The sequence below is a fragment of the Melospiza melodia genome, chromosome 11, assembly GCF_035770615.1.
Source record: "Melospiza melodia melodia isolate bMelMel2 chromosome 11, bMelMel2.pri, whole genome shotgun sequence".
NCBI lineage: Eukaryota > Metazoa > Chordata > Aves > Passeriformes > Passerellidae > Melospiza > Melospiza melodia.
Window position 1 is genome coordinate 31,539,996 of NC_086204.1, and position 21,617 is coordinate 31,561,612.

At 47.7% G+C, this 21,617-nt stretch overlaps 2 protein-coding genes across 12 annotated transcripts; one reads left to right on the forward strand and one right to left on the reverse strand.

Annotated features, from left to right (window-relative positions):
• Positions 1-1,747: 1,747 nt before the first annotated feature.
• CRYZ (crystallin zeta) lies at positions 1,748-8,823 on the reverse strand. 8 transcript variants are annotated; one of them, XM_063166348.1, is made up of 9 exons: positions 8,758-8,823; positions 7,473-7,600; positions 6,989-7,141; positions 5,607-5,770; positions 4,920-4,971; positions 3,627-3,776; positions 3,130-3,231; positions 2,927-3,022; positions 1,748-2,672 (listed from the first exon to the last, which is right to left on the reverse strand). In XM_063166348.1, exons 2-9 carry the CDS (start codon positions 7,581-7,583, stop codon positions 2,511-2,513), a joined length of 990 nt encoding a protein of 329 aa, XP_063022418.1. In that variant the 5' UTR covers positions 7,584-7,600; positions 8,758-8,823; the 3' UTR covers positions 1,748-2,510. The 8 variants fall into 8 exon arrangements, with proteins under 8 accessions (XP_063022418.1, XP_063022423.1, XP_063022420.1 ...); XM_063166353.1 differs by having other exon boundaries at positions 7,473-7,597; positions 8,758-8,807; XM_063166350.1 differs by lacking the exon at positions 8,758-8,823 and adding an exon at positions 8,404-8,492.
• Positions 8,824-8,885: 62 nt separating this feature from the next.
• TYW3 (tRNA-yW synthesizing protein 3 homolog) lies at positions 8,886-14,746 on the forward strand. 4 transcript variants are annotated; one of them, XM_063166356.1, is made up of 7 exons: positions 8,886-9,044; positions 9,841-9,921; positions 10,651-10,749; positions 11,541-11,612; positions 11,879-12,012; positions 12,200-12,378; positions 12,712-14,746. In XM_063166356.1, exons 1-7 carry the CDS (start codon positions 8,886-8,888, stop codon positions 12,768-12,770), a joined length of 783 nt encoding a protein of 260 aa, XP_063022426.1. In that variant the 3' UTR covers positions 12,771-14,746. The 4 variants fall into 4 exon arrangements, with proteins under 4 accessions (XP_063022426.1, XP_063022428.1, XP_063022430.1 ...); XM_063166360.1 differs by lacking the exon at positions 8,886-9,044 and adding an exon at positions 9,101-9,155; XM_063166359.1 differs by lacking the exon at positions 8,886-9,044 and adding an exon at positions 9,140-9,155 and having other exon boundaries at positions 9,765-9,921.
• The last annotated feature ends 6,871 nt before the right edge of the window (positions 14,747-21,617 follow it).

The following is a 21,617-nucleotide window of genomic DNA, read 5'->3' on the forward strand; positions in this document are numbered from 1 at the left end:
TCCTCATCGTGTCGCTGGGCACCACTGAACAGAGCCCGACACCGTTCTGAGACGCCCCTTGGACATATTTGTATGGATTGGTGAGATCCTCTCTCAGCTGTCTCTTCTCCACACTAAGCACGCCCACCTGGGGCAGTCTCTCAGAGTTAGAGATGCTTCAGATGCAATGTGCCTCATCATCTCTGCGACCCTCTGCTGGACCCTCCCCAGCAGCTTCTTTAGTTGGGGCACAATGAGATTAACCAAGAGCAGCTGCTTTTCAGAACAATTCCACTCCTTTGTGTTCTAGAAACACATAGAGCAGCAGCTTCCATAGCTTGCATTGCACACAAGTCCTCACTTTGAACCCCAAACCTCTCCTGCAGATGCCAAAGTCGGCACAAATACAAGAGCCTGTTCAGCCCTTCCAATCACCCATGGCAGCACCAAGCAGGCTGCAATGGGGAACCACCGCCTCCAAAATCCCACCCAGTCAAATCAGGAGAAGATTCTCCACCAAACTGAGATAATTATTCCACCAAATTCAATGGTCTGTGCCCCCCACTCTCTTCCTCACCCTTTTCTGCACTGCCAAGGAGCAGCATGTCCCAAAAAGAGAGCAAAACCAAAGACTCTCCAGGATGACATCTCCTAGATTGGTGGCTTGCACAAATCAGACATACCTCATTAGTTCTATCCACAGTACTTCTTCCAAAATTTAAAAAAAATCCTTCAATTTATACAATACATTGGAAATTGACAGAAGAATAAACGTTATACGATATTGCCAACAAGTCAGTCCGAGTCCTGCTGCGCTGCTCTGCCAGGTCACCTGGCACCCTTTGATAATGTGCTAACACAGAGCTGCTCTGACACCTTCTGGTGACAAACTCCACTACAACCTCGGCCCTTGGGACAGCAACGGGGAGGGCAGACCAGAGACTTGCTCTGAATTTCTCCTCTGAACATCATCCACCATGCAGTGGCAGCACTAAGCAAGAAAGGAGCCACTGCAAACCATCAGCCTCTCATTCATGTCATGGACCCCTACTAAATTAAGACCGAATTAAAAATATTATTTGAATACAGAATATAGGAGAAAGGTATATACTTTTTATGCACATCTCCAAAATCTATGTCATTAACCATTACTTTTAACCTCTGTTTAGTACTTTGATATTAAGAGATGATTTACTTTCTCTAACAGTTGTCAAGAGGAATAGCAGGTTCCCAACTGACACCACTGCTCAGGCCACATTCTGCTTGAGACAGCAGGAACAGTCAGCACCTTTCACCTGGATAATCAGCAGAGACACTAGCTACACACCACTTACACCAGGGGAATCACTTAAATCTTCACAAAAAACCACAGCTCCCTACTGCTGTGGGAAGTGCTAGGAACAAGGAAACCAGCTCCAGTGCCCTGGGGCAGCCCAGAGGGAGGAAGGAGCCCACTGCACCTTGGCAGACAGTCCCACAGCTGAGCTGGCTCGTCCTTCTCTCCCCAGGCAGCTTGCTGAAACCACTCGCTGAAACACTAAATGGAAATTATTAACTCTAGAGACATTCCCCCATCTTCCTGGCAACACCACCTGTTTGCAATGGACTGAAGGTTTATGAGAACAAGGCACAATGAAATGACCCCGGGGTCATGGCAAAGTGACCCCACATGGACACCTGCACACAGCCCCAGTGTGAGGCTGAGCCCTGCCCACCTCAGCAGCTGGAATTTCAGGAATTTCACAGGAACTGTCCTGCCACAAAGCCATGCAGCCTACACTCTCCCCTCCGCTCTCAGGGCAGCCAGGGATCCAGGAGACTTTTATTAAAGCTCATGGGAAGAACTGAAATCTTCACACTCAGCCATTCACCATCCAGAAATGAGCTGTTTTGGTCATGATTGTCATTTCCAAGGAGGCGAATCCCAGGATGCAGCTCCAGAGTGACAGTCCCTCTGGATGGGCAGGATGCTGTCACCTCAGCCTCAGAGGCACAGACAAGAACAACTGCCTCGGCTCCAAACAGTTCCCGTTTGAGAGATTCTGCCCATCTTTTCAGCTGGAAAGAAAACTATTTTGTCAGTAAAAGCTTTAATTTCAAGTAAATTACGTGACAAAATTTGAGTACAAAATTTCAGTATACACTTTGTGGCTAAAAGAATTTACAATTTGTATTAACACACATAGTGAGTTGTTTACTTCTGTGTATCTGTCAAAAGCATCTTCATTCTGTTACCTACAGTGGCCTTCACATGTTCCATGATACCAAACCCTACCATTCCCTGCAGCACAAAGTACGCCAGCAGAGAAAATTTATTATTGCCACATCAATCAAAAAAGCTACCAAAATTACATTACAGTAAATGCAACTCTGCTTATTACAAAAAGAAAATGTTAGCTAATTCATCTAAGTGAGCATTTTCTGCTACTGTCAAACATGATCAAAGGTATGTTTATAACATACATTCAGTGAACCATGTAAGCAACGGTGCAGTTAGAACAGCTACAAAATAAATGGAAAAGGGTGCTCCTTTATAGAAGGAGCACCATCTTCCCTCGGGCACCACTGCTACAAATAATGTCTTCATGGGCCTTGGCTACTTTCTCCAGGGGATATTCCAAGCCCACAACTGGTTTCAGCCAGCCAGCTTCTATGCCATCAAGGACTGCTGTGGCACATTCACGCCTTTCCTCCTGCATGCAACAAACACAGTGTTTATGACAAGTGTTTCAGAATACTATTGGCAATTTATGCAATAATTAAAGCAAATTCCACAACCTGAAAATATTTTATGATGTTCTGAGATTGAATCAAAACATAAAGGAATGAACTAAGAAGTTTGTTACAGTGAAATTATTCTTTCATTCTTCCAAATAATTTTAACTGTCAATAGAAGGGTGCTGGAACAAGTCAATAAAGCATACTTAGAAATAGAAATGCCTCTCACCTCAGTTGCAAGAAACAGACTCACTCCAATAATGCTGGACTCCTTGCTCATTGTGTCTCTTGGGTTTATCTCGATGCGTCCCCTGCAGCCCACGACCTGCCCAGAGGAGTCAGAGCTGCTCAGCGTGATGCTGAACGCACAAAGTCAGTGACACAAGCACCCATCAGCACCTCCCTGCCCAGGACACAAACACAAACACTCACCAGCACCCTCCCTGCACGGGACAGCAGCTGCAAGTCCGCATCCAGGTTGACATTGGAGAGCATTTCTATGATGATGTCCACTCCTCCCGGCCCTGTGCACGCCTGTGCAGGACACAGGATGGTACTTCAGTGCTTGGTACCATCTTTAATTTTAAACACTACAGAAAGTATCCACTTTACAGCTCATTGTTTAAATTTTCAATGCAGCCTTTGTGCTGCAGCTGACAGCAAACGAGCTGATTTGCAGCACATTTTGCTGTGCTAACTTGTGATGTGATCCCACACTAGAATTTGCTGAATGTAGGAAGTTCTAAATGCCACAGCCTGTGAGGAAAGCTCAGCTCTTCCAGCCCAAGAAAGTTTTTCCTTGTGTAGAAATGGAAAAGGTAGTACACTATTGATCTACATAAATCTATTTTAAAGTCTCCTGCAAACAACTGTTCACAAGTTGTTAAGAACAACACTACCTGCATTCCTGAGTCCAGACACAGGCCTACCTTAATTTTCTCTGTATAATCCGGGTCTCTGTGATTAAAGGCTTGGTGAGCGCCGTTTCTCAGGACCACATTCATGCCCTCCTCAGTCCCTGCTGTGCCCAAAACCTTCAAACCACAAGCTCTGGCAATCTGACATGCTGCTAGTCCCACCTCAAGGGAGAAAAAAAAAAAAAAACAAAAGAGAAATCATTTTACCTCTTTCTTAGCATTTTAAATAGTCTACCAGCAACTTGGAACTTCCCCATTTAAAAAGCTAGTCTGGTAAAGTGTTTTTTAGCCAATAATTTGGATCCCAAAGACAGCCAAATACTCTTTAAAAAAGAAAAGATATTTACCAAGGCATGGTAAATTTTTGAGGTTTTTTAATAGCTATCAACATTTGACACACATAGATGTAGAATGCCGAGTATCTGTCAAACCTGAGCCCAATATTTCTTATACAAATCCAAGGAAATTCTTCTCTTCACAGAATCACCTGCTATTAATACCAGCATTACACATTGCAAAGAAAATCTGCAGGCACAAATTTTACTAACACTACTTTAGAAAGTGAATTCTCAATGTCTCCTACCAGCTTTGCACTACAGTAAAAATAGAAGCACTACATTTAGTTTATGAAAATTTAAAAAAGGATTTACGATGCTAAATGCCATTCTAGTATCTCAGAATAAGATATGAATTCATCTTTTTGTTGTCTAACAAATAATTAAGGAAACTTGGCCTGTTCACAGAAGCTGTTTGGTGCATCACCAGAAATGAGCAACTACAGAGTGTGGGAGATAAACTAAAATGTTGAGTCATAAAGATCTAAAGTAAATTTGTCAAGAAAACCCAAAGAAAACTAGAAGTGCAATTTCATGCAGTATTCAGTCGCAGGTTTATATATTCCAGCACCTTTCCTTGTGCAGCCAGCTGTTGGCTCATGGGTAAAAACATGAGACTGCAAACAGAAATGCACAGTTACCCTGCACCAGTGACTTATTCTCAGAGGACTGAGAACAATTTGTACATATTGGAAAATTAGAGCTTTCTGCTATCAGCAGTAAAGCTTCCAGAGCAACCACCTGTTTAGGATGTGACCCTCTGACTGGGAACTCACACCAGCACTCGTGCAGTCTCAGTTATTGGGAATAACGGGGTTTTTCTGAGAAAGTGTACCCTAGAGTGTCTGAAATAAAAACCTAATCTGCTAATCTATTGACACAAATATGACCATAACTCCTACCCCAGGAAGAAGCAGATGCAGGGACAGAGAGCAGTGCTCTCTACCCCTTGCCCCCTTGGAATACTCACCCCCCCACTGGCACCATGAACCAGCACGCTTTCCCCTGCTTTGGCACAGCCTCTAGGAGAAGAACACAAGAAATGCTGGCACTGTGACTGAGCACGGGGCTGCAGATACTGACACCAAATCTCATTGTTCACACATAGGGCTGCAGATACTGACACCAAATCTCATTGTTCACACAGCACTGCTTCCAGTTTATGTTCCAATTATATTCCAATTTATGGCTAAACAGATATCATAAGCCTTTTTGGGAAAACAAGGAGGCGAAATAAATCCTGTGACTGATGACTTGAAGCAACGTGCAGCCAGCAGCCAGTGAGAGCCTGGTACTGAGCTTCAGTTCAGGACTTTGGCCTGCCACAGGAAGGCAGTGGTTCTGCTCCACAGCACCTGTCTGCTTACTGAGGAAATTAGAAGTATTGCTCTTTTTCTTCCCCAGCCAAAATACCAGTGAGTACTGAGAGGGAGTCACATATTTTATTCCATGAAGCCTTTCCCAGTAGGTTCTCTCAAGAAAAAAGGCTCAGCAGGAAAACACAGTCACAAGCTGCTAGATCACAATTATTTGACAATTCCATCAGCGTAATGTTTTTAAACATCTCCCACTCACCTTTTATAGGGCAGTGCAAACACGAACTTTGGCATTGTAAATAGCAAAGATTAAAGTGCACAAGCATGGTTTGGTGCCTTACTTCTGGAAAAGGGCCCGGTAGGCAGTGAAGCAGGGCACTCCGAGCGCGGCTCCCTGCCTGAAGTCCAGTTTGTCTGGCAAAGGAAAGACTCTGCTGGCTGCAGCCACTGCATATTCTGCATATCCTCCAGAAAGCGTTTCAAGGGTGAAAACTCTGTCACCTTTCTAGAATGGACGGAGACAACACAGAGAAATCAATCATTTCCCTTAGTTTTTCCTTCATAAACATTAAGATGAAATTAACAGAGGTTTGGGCTATTTCTAACAGTTCTCCTATCAAAAATAACCAGTTACATTTGTCAAAGAAATTTTTATAAAATCCGATACATACCAGCAACGCAACACAAACTGTGTAATTTCTTATACTTAAATCTAAGTATCATAGTTATAACCCCACCCAGCAGTGTAACACACAAACTTACTGCCTCATTAATATGAACCTTAATGAACTTTGACTGAAGTCAGGAATTCCATGCACAGATTCCAAATGAAAAACCTCAAAAGCTTTTACAAATACAAAAGAAACATTTCTAAATTATTTAAATGTGGAAATATTTTTCCCCTCAATATACCCTAAGACATCTCTCTCTCATTCAAGCCAAGAGCATCACAATTGTCAGAGGAAGCAAAAAGCCACACATAGCAGATATAGCAAGCTGTTAGTAAGAAAATATGAAAAAAGATTATTCTTCTCTCTTGATAACCCTGTCTCTCAGATCTCCCAAAATTGTTACATAAATTCCAAATCAGGAAATTCCAGCCCAATTTTACCTACAGTTTTTATGTTGGTTTGGGACCAAATGTCTAATGACTTAAATAGGAGAACCAATTTAAAAACTAAATTGGCGTCATAGATATCTTTCTTAGCAAACTGATATTTGCCTTCTCCTGTCCCGAGACTTTCCCACTGAGAAATCCAAATAAAATTACTAGACAGGAGTAATAGGGTATTTGAACAATTTTAGTAACAAATAACAGAATTTATGGAGCTTTATAAGTAAGCAATTTCCATTTCTCAAATACTTTACAGAAAAATTTTTAGTTCTGCCTGAAATTACTACCCCCAGCAAGAAGCTTCCAATCTCAACTTTTTCTGCAACGCCAGAAAAATAGCTCCAAACCCCAACTTTTGTACACCAGATATCAGTGCTTTGAGCAGACAGAGTGCAGTGCCCCTCGTGAGAGCCCCGAGCTTCAGGAGAGCACAGCATTCCTCACAGCCCCACCAGCAGACTGGTTTGCCAGTGCTTGTACAGTCCATGGAGGGTTTCCCCCCTTGAAGAGATTAGGTGATTATAAGCAACAAAACCAGGTACAGTGTCACAGCAGTCAGCCACAGAGGACCCACGAAGCAATGGTGAATATACCCTGGTGTGTAAATACCTTGAATGCAGTCACGTGTTCCCCGACACCTTCAACCACCCCAGCCACATCCGAGCCAGGAGTGTAGGGCAAAGCTGGTTTCCTGGCATAGGTCCCAGAGCGAATGTATGTCTCAACAGGATTGACCCCACAGGCATGGACTTTAATTAATACCTAAAAGAAAAGACACTTCTTAAGCAATAACTAAAATGATTTAGCCCTTGAATTCACAGCATGGTGCTGTAGCATTTTTACTGAATTCTCAAACAGCCTCTGTAACAACCCAGTGTCAAAGTGAAGCTAATTTCAGGGAAATCTTGATGTGGAAGCCCACAGCAGAGTAAAGAGCCCACATCTGTTAAGCATGATATCTCAAGTAGTACGAACACACTGACCAAAACTCATGTACTCTAGGTGTAGGGCTTTGGTTGTATCTCTCATTCTGTCCTGCAGGCACTTGTTAACATTCATTATCACTATATCCCTTCACAGAGCTCACGTGTACCTGGTTTTCTTTTGGAGCAGGAACTAACACATCTGACTGGAGTTTAAGCACTTCAGGGCCACCAAATTCAAACACTCGGACCGCTCTCATCACACTCCTGCTGGCTGCCATGGCGACCAGGGGACCTGCTAAAAGACACAATGACACCCCTGGTACCTGTGCAGGTCACGGGCAGCCTGAGCCACCTGCCCTGCGGACCCCGCCTGGAGCACGGCACACACCGCGGGGCCGAAGGGCGATCGATCCTGTGAGAACGAACCGAACTGGAGGGGAGGCAGCGGGGCAAGGGAGGCAGCGGGGCAAGGGAAGGCCCCGGGCTGCGCTGGGCCCCGCCACAAACACACCTGTACCGCCAGACCCCGCCTACAAGCACACCTGTAGCGTCAGGCCCCGCCTACAAACACACCTGTACCGCCAGACCCCGCCTACAAGCCCACCTGTAGCGTCAGGCCCCGCCTACAAACACACCTGCACCGCAGGGCCCCGCCCACAAACACACCTGTAGCGCCGGGCCCCGCCCACAAACACACCTGTAGCGTCAGGCCCCGCCCACAAACACACCTGCACCGCCGGGCCCCGCCCACAAACACACCTGTAGCGTCAGGCCCCGCCCACAAACACACCTGCACCGCCGGGCCCCGCCCACAAACACACCTGTAGCGCCGGGCCCCGCCCACAAACACACCTGCACCGCCGGGCCCCGCCACAAACACACCTGTACCGCCAGACCCCGCCTACAAGCACACCTGTAGCGTCAGGCCCCGCCTACAAACACACCTGCACCGCAGGGCCCCGCCCACAAACACACCTGTAGCGCCGGGCCCCGCCCACAAACACACCTGCACCGCCAGGCCCCGCCACAAACACACCTGTAGCGTCAGGCCCCGCCCTCAAACACACCTGTAGCGTCAGGCCCCGCCCTCAAACACACCTGTAGCGTCAGGCCCCGCATACACACACACCTGTAGCGTCAGGCCCCGCACACACACACACCCGTAGCGTCAGGCCCCGCCCACAAACACACCTCTGCCCCCCAGGCCCCGCCCACACAGACGCCTCGCCGCCAGGCCCCGCCTCTTGATCCGCCTCGCGGTCAGGCCGTGCCCCGGAAGCGCTCCTTGCGATCCGGCCCCGCCCCTTCGGGCCGCCTCGTACAGCCGTCGCCCCCGTGTAGCCCGGCCGTGTCCCCGTGGCTGTGGAGCCTGACACGGGTAGCGCAGAGCCGCTGCCTTCTCGTCCCGTCTCCCCGGACGAGCGCCCGGGAGCCCCCGCGCCCACCGCCTACCTGCGGAGTGCCGCTGCCGCGCGGCGGAACGCAGAGGAGGGCGGGGCCGAACCACCACCGGCCCCGCCCCGCCGCGCCGCCCGGCCGCGCGCCGAGGTTTGTCCGCCGTGGGACGCCGTCCCCCCGCGATGGCGGCGTTCGCGCGGCGCAAGGCGCAGCGGCTCGCGCGGCCGGACCCCAGCCGGAAGCGCGCGCTGGACGCGCGAGCCGCGGAGCTCGCGCGGCTGCTGAACGCGCGCGAGAGCTTCTGCACCACGAGCTCGTGCGACGGGAGGGTGATGGTGACGGTGCGTGAGGGACGGGAACGGCAGGGGGATGGTCACGGTGCGTGAGGGACGGGAACGGCAGGGGGATGGTGACGGTGCGTGAGGGACGGGAACGGCCGGGGGATGGTGACGGTGCGTGAGGGACGGGAACGGCAGGGGGATGGTGACGGTGCGTGAGGGACGGGAACGGCACGGGGATGGTCACGGTGCGTGAGGGACGGGAACGGCAGGGGGATGGTGACGGTGCGTGAGGGACGGGAACGGCCGGGGGATGGTCACGGTGCGTGAGGGACGGGAACGGCACGGGGGATGGTGACGGTGCGTGAGGGACGGGTCCGGGACCGGCAGGGGAATGGTGACGGTGCGTGAGGGACGGGAACGGCACGGGGATGGTCACGGTGCGTGAGGGACGGGAACGGCACGGGGATGGTCACGGTGCGTGAGGGACGGGAACGGCACGGGGATGGTCACGGTGCGTGAGGGACGGGAACGGCACGGGGATGGTCACGATGGGTGAGGGACCGGGACCGGCACGGGGATGGTCACGGTGCGTGAGGGACGGGAATGGTCACGATGGGTGAGGGACCGGGAACGGCACGGGGATGGTCACGGTGGGTGAGGGACGGGACCGGCAGGGGGATCGTGGTGGTGCGTGAGGGACCGGCCGGGTGATCGTGGCAGTGGGTCTGATCGCGGTGTGATTTGGCTCTTGCTTCAAGGGGCTGCTTCTTTATTTCCAAGGAGCGTTTTTGTAGCAGCACGAGATTAAACCTCACCGAGCTGCCGAGCCACTTTAATGGTTTCTGTCCATCACCAGGACACAGACGGCATGGGCATCCAGAAGAAGAACTGCACGTGGCTCCTGGTAACACATGACCCGTGTGTCAAAGGCGATGTGGTAAGGGCACAGTGAGATACAGCCTTTATTTTTATTCATGGAAATGCTCCAGTTGTCATAGAAAACACATGGTGTCAAAGGGTTTTTATTCCTGCTACTAACATGAATTGATACTTGACTCTCAAAATTAACTTTTCCATAGATGTGTTGCTTAATAAATTCTTCAGGCCTATTTTAAGAGAATGCTTTTAAACTCAGTATCAGATTCTCTGCTCAGTTATAAAGGCAGCTGATATTCCAGAAACTTAGATAATTTCTTGCTCTCTGGAGTCATATTTAAAACTCTTGAATTAAAAAATATCTCTTGAGCCCAGCTTGCTGTGCTTGCAGGCAGATACCTGAAGGTGGTGTAACAGGGAATCTCTTATATAGCATTGTTAATTTAGTATCATTAAATACCCTGAAATTACAAACATCTATAGTGCCAGATTTTTCATTTTTAATATGCTTTCAAAATAATCTACTCTTTGCATATATTGCTTTGTCCCACAAAAGAGGCAGTTGCAAGATCAGCATGTTCTCACTCAATTTGTAGTTCACTTTACCATACATATACATTCTCACACATGCACAGGAGCGTCCTCCAGAATATTTGTTTTCATTAGTATTTGTTCCAGCAAAGCAAAGTTTGCTGAAGTTTCAGGCCAAGGAGAACACAGCAGGGTGTTGTTAACTCTTAGGAGAGGAAGTACTATGATTTTTATGTAAATATTATGGTATATTTTCCAGATGACAGCACTGAAGAAAGCCACTGGGGATGCTGTGTTCAAGTTTGAACCATTTGTTCTTCACGTGCTGTGTCGAGAGCTGCAGGATGCGCAGCTGCTGGTAAAGCCACGTCAAGTGCAATGCGGCATTGTTCTGTTACATTCTTGCCTGCAAAAATAAAAGTATTGGCTCCTGGGTAAGCAGTTGCACTTAGAAACAGTCCCAGGTGTGCTGTGTGTTTAATAATTAGAGTAGTAAAGTAAGCTGGTGAAAAAACACAGTTTTAAACTTGGTGAGTGTTTTACTGTACTCAGAAAGAAAAAAGACTCACCTGCAATTGAGTCCTCAAGCTGAAGCAGACTGCTGCATGAAACGCTGCCTGAGGGGCCTGGGCTGCTCTCACTGGCTGAAGGGGCTGGATTTTAGATGGTACGTTGCTACCAGCCAGGCCATCTGGGTCCGTTTTCAGTGCACTGAATGATGCCTTTGCCTTCTGCTTTTCCAGCGTGCCTGCGGAGAGCGACGTGTGCTGAGCTGGGCTTGTTTTGGGTTTAGTGCAGGAGAGCTGAGGGACTCAGGTAGAGTGCAGCTGCGCTCATCGTTGTGAGGGCGTGGCACGACTGTGTGCAGTTCCAGCTCCTTGGCATAAAACAGTTCAGTGCCCAGAGAGACATTGCACCCTTCTGCACTGATGGATTCAATTAGGATCCACCGTGGGCCTCTGAAAACCACCCACCAGTTGTGGGTTTGATCTTAAAAAGTATTTTAATGTAACCGTTTTTTAATAAGTCTGGGTAGATTATTTGAATATGTTTTTTGCAAAATTGAGATTGTTGCATTGCAAGGCGTCCATAAATATTTTTTGCTGTGAAAGTGTACAAGACCTGTTTAAGTATTTATTTTTTCTGCAGCATTCAGTGGCTATTGACTCTGGGTTCAGGAACTCTGGTATTACAGTTGGCAGAGGAGGAAAAATCACAGTGGTAAGTACTCTGCTACTGTAAGGGATGTAATGAAGTTGTGGTGTTACGTTAACCTTGATTTTTGTACCAGCCAAGACCTGACTGGTGCTTAGGAGCTGTCACAGGGCATGCTATAGCAAAGAGGTAGCTTGCTGCTTTAGGTGACAGCAACTTAAATAATTGTATGGATAAGCAGGTTTTTTGCTATAATGAACTCCCTACATTATTTAAATAACCTTCATAAACTAAAAAACTTTATTCCAGGTAAATCATGTGTGTGTTTTCAGGCTGTGCGGAGCACTCACTGCTTAGAAGTTCCATTGAGCCACAAAGGGAGATTGATGGTCTCTGAAGAATATATTGAATTTCTGGTACATGTAGCCAATCAGAAAATGGAAGAAAACATAAGGAGGATTGACAGGTTTGTAAGAAAATACCAGTTCTGTTCATGACATCTAATTTTTCTTCAGTATTAAGGAAAATGTTAGCAACCACTTTTCTCCCCTTGCATGTTTTGATTACATTCTAAAAGCATTCGTTTCTCAGAGTAATTTTCAGATCCTGAGCAAATGTGTAAAGACAGTAACTAGAGAATTGTTTCTGTCTAGATTCCACAAAGGCCTGGAGCTGGCTCTGGAGGCTGCTGTGCCCGCAGACACCTTGTTTCCCGAGGGGCCAGACAAGAGCCACTCTGTGTACGTGCATAGAAGAAAGAGACGGACTGCTCGGGAACAGGCTGATCCCAGCAGAGAGCTGGAACCCCAGGATGATACTGAAAGCAGTCTTGGTCTGTTGGCTGAAATCATGATATAGACTAAGACATTTGAAAGCAAATGGCAAACTGAAAAAGTTATTGTAATGCTCTTTTTAAGAGATTTATGTTCTCCTGTGCTCCAAGTAGTAATATTCTCATGGACATAGACCAGAAAAAAAGGTAACTAACAGAATAGTGAGCAGGACACAGAGAACAAAGCCATAGAATGTTTTGGGAGTTTTTAAAGTGTACTGTTAAATTAACAAAGTGGTACTCCATCAGTTATCTTAGAAATAACTGGTTTGCTGCAGCTTTTCACTGTGTTCTGTGTGGCAGCATTTCACTTACAACTTCTGTGTTTTGCAGAGCCAGCTGGCTCTGCAGGTGTCTCCTTCAGGAAGGGGAAGACAGGCATTGAAGACTGAAGACCATCCAGTACATGCGGTGGAAATTGCTCAGAAACCTTCCAAAGTAGCGCTGTGTGCACCAGTGTCAGGCCTCATGTGCGTTTGGGCGGACTGGCTAAAGTATGACTCAACCCAGGGGCGTGATTTCTAACAGTGCAGAGCTGCTGGCCAGGAGCTGTGAGAACAAAACTGGAGTCCCACAGCCCGTGGGGCAGCAGGCAGGTGGGGGAGCAGCCCACAGCAGGACAAGGCACAGCAGCTCCTCAGGTGTGGGGACATGGCTTCTGCCGCAGGTGGTACTGCAGCATTGTTGGCATGCGGGCTTGTGTCAGACCTTCCTCTCCGCTCTGAGGGTCAACTGCCTGTCGGGACTGAACTGAAACTCCAGGGCTTCCATCAACAAAAAGCAGCATCTTCCTCCATGCAGAGGATCCTCCCAAGCTGCTGCCTTAGCAAAGCCCTGGGGAACCCCTGTTGCCATCCCCACTGCTGGGAGTCCCACTATTCCTGCAGATCCCTCTTCACCACCTGGGGAGCACGTCTTGCACACAGAGGAGGTAGTTGTTGCTTGTGGATTTCAGGGAGTTTGTTCAGAATAGTCTGAACCCTCCTCTGCATGTGACATTTCTTAAAATGTCTAGCACTGGTCTGTTGGACATGGCTCAAGGGACTGATGGCACCAGCACCAACCACAAGCAGTGCCCACAGACCCTGTAACAGCCCAAACCCTCACCCTGTGTAACAGCACTACAGTATTTACATTCTGAGAAATAGGTTGTCAGAAACTGATCCCACATTCCTCTGAAAAATGATAAAAACTTCAGGAAGACTTTTTGGCGTCTTAACACAAAAATGTTATCCTAACCCCATCCAAGGCTGCAGAGGGTGATGCTGAGGAGGTGTCTGGGACCAGCAACGCCTTCCTCCGTGCACCACTGCCCTTACACCTTGCCCCATGCTCACCCAAGTTGCACCAGCTCATTTTGAGGTTAATTTTATCAAGCTGTGTTTTATTTCCAGCTGCTGTATGGGATTCTGTTGGGCTGTCAGTGTGGGAATTGAGGCAGCAATTGGGAAGAGCATCCAGAGGCAGCTGGAGGCAGCACCCTTGAAAAGGGGATTCTGGGGCTTATGGCTGCAGGGAAATTCACCAATAAGCAACAAGACTCCTAAAACTGTCAAATTTTTATCATTTGTAGGTGTGCTTAGCCACTTAATTAATCTAAAAGGTATTTTTATACTTGCTCTCACTGTGTTAAATTTTTTTTTAAATTACAGTTTCACTACCTGTGTACTCAGTTTTCCAGGGGACACAGATGGGTTCATTCACTCCAGGAACCGATTGTCATTTCTCACCCCGTAGCATTTCACATCCACACCAGGAAACTACTCAAACCAGCGCCACAGCATTCCCTGTGGCTGTGCCACAGGTTCCCAGCCAGTTGTGCTCCCCAGCGCATCATGCACTTGGGCACAAAGTCCCTTGACCCATTCGCTGGGATAATTCTGTACATGCAAATCACAAGTGTTCGCTTGAAACAGCTTCCTCTGAAATTCAGATACTTAAAATGGTTTACAAGAGCATGGCAGTAACAGCTGCAGAGTGCAGTGAAATCCGTGTTCTCACATGGGGTTAAACATCTCCAGACCAGGGTGGCTTTGCACCTCTCACCTTCCACTCCTGCCAGGGCTTCACTTGGATTTAACCAGGTCTCAATTTAATTTAATCAGTCTCAAGTTTTTGAATTTATCATATTATATGTATAATGCACTGGAGGCTTAGCAGCTCTTCAGTACTTTTGGTTACTGAAAATACACAATTATTTTGTAATATCTTGTGAATTTTATTTTACATAGTGGGATATTATGGGAGATATTTCACTTCTGATCTAACCATATTTGAAAGTACCCCAGGGGAACATGCTGGGTGGTTTTTTTTGAAAAGGTATGTCTTTAAAAAAATTGTGCCTTTAGAAATTATATACATACCTAAATTTCCTGAGCTGCTCGCTTCATTTCTTCAGACCAGGAGAAAATAAAGCTGGCAAGAATTGCTGTCAAGCATGCTGTGTTGGCAGTGGTGTGACAGCAGGCAGTGACAGTAGTACCTGAGGTCAAGGTCAGAGAATTCTCCGTTTGTTTTTTTTTTTTCTTAAATCAGAGAATGACACCCAAATTCCATATAGAGATTACATGAAAGATCTTGTTCTGCTTTGTGGATGCAGTTTATTTATGGTACCTGAGCAGGTATGCTATTTTGGTCAATTTTATACTGTGAGGGGAAAAGCTTGTTTTTATTTTCTGCAGGATCCCGAGAAAAGAGAAATATTTTTCTCAAAATCAGCTTTTATAGTTGTAATTGTGATTTTTGCGGAGCAGTTCTGACAGCTCAGAGCCTGGTTGCTGAGTGCTTGGCCCAGCTGGCAGAGGACACCCACTCTGCCCCATCCCGCATCGCCCTCTGCCCCATTCCGAACCGCTCGATTCTCTCTCAGCCCGAACCGCCCGGCCCCGCTGCGTTCCGAACAGCCCGGCTCTGCACCAGCCCGCACCGCTCTGCTCTGCCCCAGCCCGAACCGCCCGGCCCCGCTGCGTTCCGAACCGCCCGGCCCCGCTCCTTTCCGAACAGCCCGGCTCTGCACCAGCCCGCACCGCTCTGCTCTGCCCCAGCCCGAACCGCCCGGCCCCGCTGCGTTCCGAACCGCCCGGCCCCGCTCCTTTCCGAACAGCCCGGCTCTGCACCAGCCCGCACCGCTCTGCTCTGCCCCAGCCCGAACCGCCCGGCCCCGCTGCGTTCCCCAGCGCCCGGCCGTGCCCCAGCCCGCCCCGGGCGGTGAGCGCGGTGCCGCGGGGGCAGAGCCCGATGCTGACGCGTCCCCTCGGTGCTCAGCTGACGCCCTCCCTCCGTCTCGGGATTCGGGAGAGGTGGAAGGTGCCGGCGCGACCAGCACTAACGGCGGGTGAGAGTTCACTCGTACAGGCACTGGAGCTCCTCCGTGTGAACGGAACAGGATTTTTCGTTTCTCTCAATAAGGACCCAGTAAGTTCTTTTTTATGGTATGTTAACACTGCGCAGGGAGCGTGGCTCTCCGCGCCGGCTCCGGTCCGCCAGTCCCTCCTTGGCTTCGTGTCCCGGCGGGCGCCTGGCGGCGGCGGCGCCGAGGGGCACCGGGACCCCAGCGTGGGCACCGGGACCCCAGCGTGGGCACCGGGACCCCAGCGCGGGCACCGACGAGCGCGGAGCCCCCGCAGCCGCCGGTCCCGCTCCCCGCGCCGCCGAGCTCGCCAGGCGCCCGGGAAAAATCAGCCCTCGTGCCTCCCCTGCTCACCCTCCGGCTGATGGCGAAGCCGTTTAAACTCCCGAAACACCGAACAGCTGGCAAGGAAAAACCTGCTTTCCTTGGGATGATCAGCAGCTGTCCACTCATGGAGATACAGACGGCCCCACCACTTCCCAACCGCTTGTCCCCGATAGATTGAGCATCCATGTTACACAGGCAGCACTGCTCTTTTAAAATCTGCTCATTTAAATATTTTTGCATAATATTGCTAGCAAAAATCAAGAAATATTTACAAGGGAAATGCATCCAGGGTTCATATAAATACTCCACTTTTTTTTTCTGTTATTTTACATCCCTTGATGTCTTATTTCAGAGTTTTCTTCAATCGCACTTAGTCCGAGACTTGTTTTGTTTTCTCTCACTTGAAACACCTTGAAAGTACTGCAGAGAGAATGAAAGGAAAGCTAAATCTGCCAGGATTTCACTTAGAGCTCTGTGCAGGATCTGCTTGTTTTTCCTGTAACATATTCACCTCGTAGTGACATACAGGATCCAGGGACACACCAGTTTTGGAAAATACTCAGGAATGCTGTGGGTAGTTCTATATGAGACCAGAATTTGTCCCAAAATATGCAATATTAAAAATGACAATTTTCCCTTCATTCCTATTACCTAGATATGAAAGTTCCAATTCAAGAATGTGTTTTCACATCCACAGCACTCTGGGGTAGTATTAAATGAACTCTGTTTAATAAAACACATTCCAAGCTGCTATTTTGATTGAAGCATTATACTTCTTGTCTTGCTATAAGTAGTTCAGATTTCACTGGGTCATTGAAAATTTTTGAATCAGCCTCTTTTCAAATCATATTTAAAATACAGACATAAATAACTGAGACACAGATCCCTTCACAGCACAAACCAGGAGTAAGGGACTCTGTTGCACAGCCAGTACTGCAGTTACCTCCCAAGACAGGGAGGAAATTTTGTCATTCTCCAAACACACTGATCATACCTTTCATAAAACATCTCACAATCATCCAGGGAGACAATAGCATCCCATTTTGTCCTTGAATCATTGAAATAAGAGGTATTTTGATCACAAATGTCTGCTATTATCAAAACATCATCATGATTTCTGCAGGATTGGAATAGGTAACCCAGGTGAAGCTGTGCACAGGTCTCCCCCAGCACAGGTCCCCCCGATTCTGTTTTTCTGCATCAAGTTTTATCTGTTTTTAAACACTCTGTCTGTGAGAACAGCAGCACCAGGCAAAGTCCTTAGTTCTGCCCAGGGCAGCTGTGGCCCTCACAGGTGATGGCCAAAAGGAACATTGCCCAAGTCCTCTGTTTTGTTATTTTCTCCCTCGAAAACCCTAGAATCACAGAATTGCTTTGGTTGGAATAACCTCTACAATCAGCTCTGACGTGCATGTGAAAATGACAATAGACTTGCAGAAGATGGAAAAAATATTCACATAAACACTGAAATATTTACAGATGCAGTTCTCCCTGCTTGAACCAGAAAATAAATGCAATAAACGGAGCTCAGGGTTCCAGACTTGGTACTTCCCATCAGGATAACCTATGGGTCAAATGGTTAATGTCCCTTTGCCTGCTCCAGACGGTCCCAGCAGGATTGGGACAGCAAAGCACCGGCTCCATCCAACTGGGCCAGGGGGGCTCCAGCAGGCTCTGCCTGCACCAGCAGCCCAGCGCCGCCCATCCACCTGCAGGGTGGTCCTCATCCTTTCCCCTGGGAATTTCCTGATGGTTTCCCACTCTAGGGAGCTCACGCAGGAGCCCTGGGCTGGGAGCAATGCTCAGCGCCCCTCTGACCCCTGCATGAATCTCTGGGCACCCTACAAAGGGAAGAGCCATTGCACCTTTCTGTGCTTCATGCCAGCTTCTGCATGGCACAGTCCCACGCTCAGAGGATCCCTCAGACTTTGCTTTCTTACGTATTTCCACTGTGCATTACTTCCCTTCCAGTATGAGATTAAGGAGAAAAGGAGTGGTGGAAGTAGGAAAGCTGTAGCAGGAAAAAAATATCTGACAAACAGCAACAGCTCCCCAACACCCCTTAAAAGTAATGACGATTTACCAAATGGTTGGGAAGTTGTTATAATTCCTTTTCCAAATTATTACTCACCCTTTAGATTAGAAATGAGGCCAGGGTTAGCAATCAGCCATAAATGGTAGGATTTCTGAAGTAGAAGCACTTGTCTGATTGTGAAGTGGAGGCCATTATTGCCTTGATTGAGTCTTTTTTTTTCCGGGTTGTTTTTTTTTTTTTTTTAAGCTTGCTTGATTTGTGGCTGAGAGCACACATTCACCACAGTACTGGGAGCAATCAGAGTCTTCCCTGCTCTTTTTTGCTCAGCGATTTAGGGTCCACTACTTTGGCACAGCTGCCACCTTTTAGCCTCCATCAAGCAGAGATATTTTTAAGTGAACTGCATTTTGTGCTTGTCTTTTATCCTCCCATTGCCTTCCTCATGCTTTTTCTTTCTTTTTTTTTTTTTTTTTTTTTTTTTTTTTGAGGGGGGATGGGGGGGATGGATGTCTCTGAAAATATTGTGTGAACTTTAGTTACAAGTATGAAGTTGAAAGAAGGCAGATGAAGCTGGCTGGTTGTCATCTGGCTCTATGTACATATCAGATCTGCAGTTACATGAAAAATATAAAAATAGTTGAAGTAATTTGCTCAAGTAAGCCAGAAGCACTGACGGGTGTTTGGGTGCTGGAGTTGAGTTTAGTTTGCCTGAAACTCAGAGTTTAGCCAAGAATTTGTATTTACGGGATTTATTTCCAGAAGTTATCTGCTTTGCTAGCATACTGTATTTTAGAGCTCCACAGCTGAGGGGCTGGGGCCTGGCAGACCCCAGGCTCACCCTGACCCCAGCCTGGCGCAGCTGTGACATGAACTGATGCAGCCTGTGCACAAGAGCAGCAGAGCAGCACCAGGGCCGCCCTGCTCCATCCAGCCACTGAGCCTGCCACACTTTGGACTCAGGATCACATCAGCACATCTGCAGCATGCCACAGGCACAGACCTCTTTCCTTCAATTGCTGCTGCTCTGAAATAGCTGTTTTGCCCCATAGTCCATTTGCAGGCAGGAACCGTGTCAGCTAACCCAGTAAAACACTTCCATGGGCCGCTGGCACATCCCTACAACCATGGTGAGTGGAAATGCACCAAATCCCCAACTACAGTGGTGTGATAGGCCCTGGGAACACAGGGGCCAGGCTGTGCCATGCAAAGCCATGTAAAGTGATGTTTACTGTGCAATGAAATGTGATGCGATGCAGTGTGATGTGATGTTGCATTAGAAGGATAGTCCTGTTGACTGTGTGCAACAACAGGCAGTGGAAAAACAACAGAACTAATATTTCCAGGTCCTGGAAACTGCAAATGCAGCAGAACAGGTATTTAGTGCATGTCTGTAACTCACCTGTTCCTCAGACATGTTTTTCAGAATGTCAGCTTGCAGGATCTGGTGCATCACTGACATCAGCCACCAGCCACCAGCTCACCTGGGTGGGACACAGAAGTTGCTCCAATGGGTTGTGTCTCCTCCTAAGGACAGCCCATTTGGAGCCAGAGAGGGATGGGTGCCAAAACCATCCCGGAGGGGAAACGGGAGGCACAGAGCAGCCGTGGTCACAGGGCCAGCTTGCCTCTGTCCCTGCAACATGCCCCAGGGTGTATCTGCTCATCTGACAAGAGCCTTCCATCAACTGAAAAAATGTTATACTTTGAACAATCCTTAGTTAAAGTTTCAGCTCAGTTGAAATCTTGGGGTAGATGCTGTGGTTATTTGTGTGGAACAACTATCTAGTATTTTTCCAGAGATAAATTTTTCTTCTAAATTCATATTTCAGGAGAGGTTCTGTTAAAAACAAACACTGAAGGAGGTTGGCCAGTTGCTGTTGCCCATCAGCCCACTCAGAGATCTCTCCAGTTGTGTTTTGTCAGCTCTGAGGAGCTTGCCACTGGGGTGACTTTTCAGATATACACACCCTGTGTGTTGGCCAGTTTTATGAATTGAAGGGTGTTGCTCTGCAAGGACTATGAGAGCAAAAGAAAATGGTCCATTCTTCACACGTACCCCTTTTCCAAGACCATACCCCTCCTTTTCCTTACATCAGGCCGTGCTGTTGCAGTCCCCACAGTGGGCTGGCCAGCACTGGACAGGCAGGATTCTCTGGTCAGCACCAGGCCCAGCCCCAGGCAGGAGTGTGCGCCTCGCTCCCTCCCTGCAGCCGAGGCTGAGAGCAGCGGTTCAGAGCTGTCACTAATCATTATCAGCTACATCTCCTGCCCTCCTGGCAGCCCCAAAGCAGGGTGGTAGCCTGTCACCGGGCTCCCAGGGAGAGGGATAACCATCTCGGTACAAACTTGACATCTATAAATTGATTACATAAGTGGGCAGTGGTGGTCCTTTCAAGTATGTTCCTTTTGTTTCAGCTTTACAGTAAAATTACCAGCAGCAGTTTACAATTAAGGGAAATAATAATAACTGCATATGCTTTCATCTGCACATACAATTACAATAAACTGCTTGCTTTAATAGGATTGTGAAAAATCTATGTTTGACCCCTACAAAAAAGTAAACATTCTTGTTCTGGATACTATATCATTATCACAACAAAGGGAAACTCCTGAAATCCGATGATTTAAACATCTGGAGAATGTTAATCACTTCAAAATGACGGATGTTTTTTATTTCAGCTTTTGACAGACACACTCCTTTCATAGATAGATGATTATTTACATAAATTACATCACCAATGTGAAAAAAAAAGTCCAAAATAACTTCAAAGGATAAAGAGCTTAATTAAAAGGAGGCCTTTGCATTTCTTTTGTTGTAGAACACAGAAGGAATAGAAGAATTTGCAAAGGGAAAGTGTAACGCCACCCTTTTAAATGTTTTGCAGTTTGGCTGTTGGCTTTTCCCCTGTGTGCTTGGGCTATGGGAGCGCACTTTGGAGGGGCTGAGGTGCAGTAACAGCGCTTGCAAATGTGGCTCACACTGCCCCTGCCCCAGGCAATGCTGCCAGGGCAGGCTGTGAGATGGGCAGGGGCCGAGGGGCAGCTCAACTTCCCAAGCATTTTCTGCAAAGGCTCTGCCAAGGTTTTGGCTCCACTCTGGCCAATACCTGCAGCCTCCACTGCTCTCTTACAACCAATTCCATACAATATAAAGCCACTGACTTCAGCAGAACTGTTCCTCACAGCTCAGATTTGTTTGGCTTTACATGTATAAGTAAAATAAATAATGTTAAATATATAACAAATGCATAATATGTTCGGTATAACATAACATGTTCTATTTAACATAATGTGGTCTATTATAACATCCAGATCTACAAAGAGCAGCACCGAGGCACTCATCAAGAGTGGGATTACGGGATCTGCATCCAATCCTTCAGTCCTGTGCCTCAATGTAACTCATCAGGAAGCAAATTCAGCATCCTCCCCCCTGCCATTGTGGATGATGAGAGCAGGCTCAGCTGCAAGCTGCCAGCTCCCAGACACTTGTAAGACAACAATTTCAAAGGAGGTTGCAGGAATGAGAGA